Source organism: Sinocyclocheilus rhinocerous, unplaced genomic scaffold (genome assembly GCF_001515625.1).
Source record: "Sinocyclocheilus rhinocerous isolate Xijiao unplaced genomic scaffold, SAMN03320098_v1.1 scaffold246, whole genome shotgun sequence".
NCBI lineage: Eukaryota > Metazoa > Chordata > Actinopteri > Cypriniformes > Cyprinidae > Sinocyclocheilus > Sinocyclocheilus rhinocerous.
The window spans coordinates 380029-385694 of record NW_015661875.1 but is presented as its reverse complement, the minus strand read 5'-3'; the positions used below and the strand labels follow the sequence as shown (position 1 = coordinate 385694).

Sequence of the window (5666 nt, the reverse complement as noted above, 5' to 3'; positions counted from 1 at the left end):
CAAGCTCCAAACCCCCAGAGCCAATCAGAAGCTACGCTGGACGTCACGTGATGCGCGCACGAGCGTAGAGCGGAAGGTCTGTGTTCTTGTGGAAAACTATTTTGCAGCTTCATGGCGGTATGTGGCGGACAGCACACAATAACAACAATATAATTTCACAATAATTAATGGCGCAGGAATGATGGAGAAGACTGAAGAGCCTCCTTCCTTAAACACCGAGGAAGAGGGTTCTGAAAAAGACAAAATCTGGTGTTTGCAGCGTGTGGGGAGAGACCGTGACTGGCTGCATCTGTTCGAGGACTCAGAGGTGCATGTTTGCAGAATAAACCGCATGTATTTTATTATATTCAGAGACTAAATTTGACATGCAGCTTTCTGAGGTCAATGTAAGCGTTATGTGGGGTTGTTTAACTGCAAGTTGAGACAGATTTATTCCAAATCGAAACAACATTGACCTGAATGAATGTTGGAGTCAAAGCAACACTTTGTATTCTCATTTTCATTGCACATAAATTGACACATATAACTCAGAAAAGCTATTTAACTAATTCTGAATTAAGTGTGAGAGTTTTGGGACTACAACTATGTTTGTCATAGTTTAATGGCTTCAAATATGAATGCATTTCTATTGGATTGAATTCATGAACTAAATATATGATTGCTTATGGCTCTCCTGTCTCTTTTTAATCAGGTTTCTGTTGGTCGTGGTCTGAATGTGACCCATCAGATCCTGTCGGCCAGCTGTCCACTGATGATATCCAGAATTCACTGTGTGTTCAAGAGAAACGATGACAGACGGTGGACAGTGACGGACAATAAGGTGTAGTGTCTGTCTGTCTGTCTATGTATTTCTGTCTATTTGTCAGTCTATCTGTCTGTCTGACAGGCTCTGAAACAGCTGAAATAAAAATACATTAAAGCTAAATATAACAAATTAATTAATTAATAAAAGATAGTAAATATTAATACTAAAAACACTGGTGCAATCTAAATGTAAAACAGAAGGGAAATCAAATTAAAGGTAAATAGGAGTATTATTAAAAACTAATGAAAATGACGGAAGCACATAAGAAAATGACTAAAACTAAAATTAAAAAGAAAACTGAAAATGTAAAAATCAAAGTTAAATATTAATAGCTATATCAAAATATTAATAAATAGCATAAGAGTATATTAATAATACTAAAATAGCACTGGTGCCATTTAAATTTAAAACTGAAAAAAAAAAAAGAATTAAATCTAATTTAAACAAATATTTTAAACAAAACAAAAACTAATACATATGACACAAGAACATAACTTAGACTAAAATTAAAAATGCAAGTTAAAAACATGAGAGTAAAGGCTTATTAAATTTTTTTATAAATACTAAATAAATAAAAATAAATTAAAGTTAAATAGTAATATTTAAAAACAAAACAAAAACAAAGCTAATAAAAATGGCAAAAACACAACAAAATAAAAAAAAAATTAGACTAAAATTAAATTGAAAACTAAAAAAAATATATATATATAAAAAGCTAATTAAATATTAATACATATTATAATTGTATATAAATAACACTGGTGCAATCGAAATGTAAATGTGAAATTAAATTAATTAAATTTAGAAGTGTTTTAAAAAAACTAATAAAAATTACAAAGCACGTAAAATTACTAAAACTACTCAAATTAAAAATAAAACTGAAAATAACACATTAAGCTCATTCAAAATATTGATAAATATTATAATAGTATATAAATAATACTAAAGTAACGCTGGTGCCATCTAAGTGTAAAAAAGAAATTATAAATCGAAATATAAAAAAACGGATAAAATCCATAACAAAATTACTAAGAGTAAAAACAGAAAGCATAAAATTATATATTTTATGATAAATTATAAAATAATTGTAAATATTAATAAAAATAATAACATACAAATAATATTAAAATAACTGCCCTGTAATTGTAAAACAGCGTTTTGTATTTTTTTTTTTTACTTTTGCTTGTATTTATACCCAGAGTCTGAATGGCGTGTGGGTGAACGGGAGCCGAATACCGCCTGGAAACCCCTGTTTACTGAAGCAGGGTGACTCTGTGCGACTCGGCGTCCCTCTCGACGGCAACCCCGTGGAGTTCGACTACATCCTCGTCCAGAAGAATTTCAGTGAAGTCAAATCCTTCTTATCTGGGAATCTTAGCAAAGAATCTGGCGCTGCTTCCTTTGGCCAAAAACTGAAAAACTCCAAGCGTAAGTTCGATGGAGACGAGTCGGAGCCGTGTCCCACGCAGAACTCCAAATCCAAGCTGTACCGCAGCTCCGGCCCGGATAAGTCGCGTGCGCAGCCCTGCCCGTCCGGGGACCGCCGGGAACCGGAGAAATTTTCCTCTAAACCTCTGGAGGAGGACAGATGTGGCGATAAAGCGGGAAGCAGTTCGAGCGGCTGCAGTGACCGCAGTCAGCAGCTGGCTAGCGTGCACCGCTACAACAGGAACCTGATGTTCCTGAAGGGCCGCGTGGGTGACACGCAAAAGCGCGCGGCTGAGCTGGAGCTGCAGCAGCAACAGACGCCGGAGCGAGAGCGGGAGATGCAGGATCTGCAGGCGCAGCTGGAGCTGCTGCGGGGTCAGCTGAGGTCACAGCAGGAGCAGGCGCTCAAACGCATGGAGACCCTGGAGAAATCCTTCTGTGAGGAGGAACGACGCCTGGAGGTGAAGTGATGTTTTTTGAGGGCGGGGTTTGTATGTAGTGAACGGCTGCATTTGTTGACATCCTCTCCCATGGCCTCATTGTATAGTAAAGTGTCCATCATATGCACACTTCAAATCTCGCCTGAAATAGAATGTTATCCGGGTACTTTTTTTACCTGTTGTTTTATGAATACCATGAATTTGGACAAACAGTACTACCCTGCTCGCATACTGTTTTTCACCTACTATATAGTATGCAAGTATTCAGCTTCACCTACAGTGAAAGTGTAGTGATGTCCAGTGTTAGTAAAGTTTTTACTGAATCATTTTCATCAAAAATTATTTGAAATGAAGCTAAAATAAAATATTAGATGAAAAACGTATTGGGTTAATATTAGAAAAGTGAAAATTAGAAATGTTGCCTTGGTGTTCCTGTGGCTCAGTGGTAGAGCATTGCGTTAGCAGCGCAAAAGGTTGTGGGTTCGATTCCCAGGGAACACACATACTGGTAAAAAATGTATAGCCTGAATGCACTGTAAGTCGCTTTGGATAAAAGCGTCTGCTAAATGCATAAATTATTAATTAAATTATTGGCAACTGAAACCAAAATTAAAATTTGAAGTTCTAAAATTACTAAAACTAAAATAAAAAAGAAGTTAAAGCTCATTTTTATAGAGTTTTATAGAATTATATTTTATCGTATTTTTATAGAAATGAAAAAAATATAAAGGACTAAACTAGAATAAAATGACAAACTACAAATAAGATAATAGTATATAAGTGATACTGAATCTAAATACCATGGTAGGTGAGGTTTGGATGAGGATATTTACTATTTATTTATTTATTTATTTATTGAATATATCTAGCTCCCATTTGGAGTCCCGTGATCATCAAAAAATATTTTTGTTATTTGAAATAAAGTTAAAAAAATATAAATATATAATTTAAATGAAAAACTAGCTGAAATAAAAGTTTAAATTAAAGTACTTAAATTATTAAAACTGTCAAATAAATTAAAGCTAAATGGTAATTTAACAAATAAATGATAAATGTAACAACATTTCTAAAACGGAACTAAAATTAAAATGAAACTGAATATATAAAAATAAAAGCTAATTCAAAATATTAATAAATATTATTATAATCTAAACATACCACATGCATTTCAGAGCCGTATCTCGATCATTGTGGCAAGGTTTGGATGAGCACATTTACCATATTAATGTTTAGATTTTTTTCAGAATCTAGTTCACGTTGCTCTTTCCCATTTGGAGTCCACGATCATCTCATCTCTCATTTAGATGAATTAATAAAGCATAAGCTGTAGCTGAAATGCTGTGCTTATCAAAGTTGTATGATCTGCTGCAAACTTTGCTTGATTTTCTAAAACACTAAAAAGCTTCTGCTTCATCTAAAAACATTTATTTTGGTTGGAGCCATGATTTAAACGTTCTAAAAGATGGTGCTCATATGGATGAAGCAGGTTTCAATTCTTTTACAGCTTATTTAAGTTATAACGAGAGGCTGCGGGTCATAATATAAAGCTATGATAATGTTGTCTGTGTGTTTACACTAATATATGTTGTTTTCTCAAGACTGAAAAAGCACAACAGAACGAGGAGGGCTTGAAAAAACAACTTATGGAGGCGTTGAAAGAGGTAAGAAAAATAAACTGCACATCATCAATATTTTATGAGCTTAAGCGCAAGTGTTGCATAATGTTTTCCTCTGCTTTACCAGCACCGGAAAGTTATCGAGGAGCTCAAACACGCTCGAGAAGGATTCAAGGAAGTTCTTCAAGCCAAAGATAAGGAGCTGGAAGTTACAAAGGTAGTTATGGGAAAGTTGAGCATGAGAACAAATATACAGTCAAATTAGGGCTGGACAATAATTCAATATCAATATGTATCGCGATATAATTTTTTTCAATAACGGTGATATGATTTTTAAACACATTTCCGATATTTCGACATTACCAGTGTTTCCCATACATTGATTTATTTGTGGCGTTTGATTTCGTTAAATAAACATGAGCATTGCACATTTCAAAATCAAAACGCAGTGCAGGTGTTTTATATGAATTAATCTCTGAAGGGAACTGACTGTCTTCAGAAAAGTTTCGCTGACGTTTTCATTTTTATATGATAAAGCAGCTTTCATGAGCGGAGCTGCTTTGATTACAGCCATTACTGGAGAAACCGCTAGTTTTATCACTCTAAAACCGCTAGTTTTATCACTCTGCTGGCAGAGAATGAGTTTGCATTTTCAATAATAAACCCGTCTCCAGCAACATGTTTTTGTTGTTGCTCAATTTTTTTGTTTTCTGCAGCAACTCAGAGCACTTTTCATATTCTTTATCCTGGCTGAAGCACATTTGTCTCAATCTATAAGAATAATCAGCCTACACTACCAGTCAAAGTTTTTTAACAGTAAGATTTGTAGTAAAAAAAAAAAAGAAAGAAAAATAATTCTCTTCTGCTCATCAAGCCTGCATTTATTTGATCCAAAGTAGGCTACAGCAAAAACAGTAACATTTTGAATTATTTTTACTATTTAAAATAACTGCTTTCTATTTGAAATTTTATTTAGTGCTGCAATTTTATTTTATTTATAATACTTTTATTTAGCAAGGATGCTTTAAATTGATCAAAAAGTTTATAATGTTACAAAAGATTTCTATTTCAGATAAATGCTGTTTTTCTGAACTTTCTATTCATCAAAGAAACCTGAAAAATTCTACTCCTTTGTTTTATAATAATAAATGTTTTTGAGCAGCAAATCAGCATATTAGAATGATTTCTGACGGATCATGTGACTGGAGTAATGATGCAAAAAATTCATCTTTGAAATCACAGGAATAAATCACTTTTTTTTTATATTTTCAAATAGAAAACAGTTATTTTAAATAGTAAAAATATTTCAAAATGTTACTGTTTCTGCTGTATTTCTGATCAAATAAATGCAGGCTTGGTGAGCAAAAGAGACTTCTT

General features: G+C 33.5%; 1 protein-coding gene across 2 annotated transcripts in view; it reads left to right on the top strand.

Moving 5' to 3' along the window:
* Positions 1-5666, top strand: part of LOC107726708 (E3 ubiquitin-protein ligase RNF8) — a 10264-nt gene continuing 4598 nt past the window's right edge. Inside the window, exons 1-5 of one of the 2 annotated variants that reach the window (XM_016536401.1) lie at positions 1-307; positions 692-820; positions 2005-2694; positions 4272-4334; positions 4417-4506. In XM_016536401.1, the coding sequence (XP_016391887.1) occupies positions 179-307; positions 692-820; positions 2005-2694; positions 4272-4334; positions 4417-4506 (1101 nt within the window). In that variant the 5' untranslated portion in view covers positions 1-178. The remainder of the gene's footprint in view (positions 308-691; positions 821-2004; positions 2695-4271; positions 4335-4416; positions 4507-5666) is intronic. The other variant, XM_016536400.1, reaches the window with a different exon arrangement.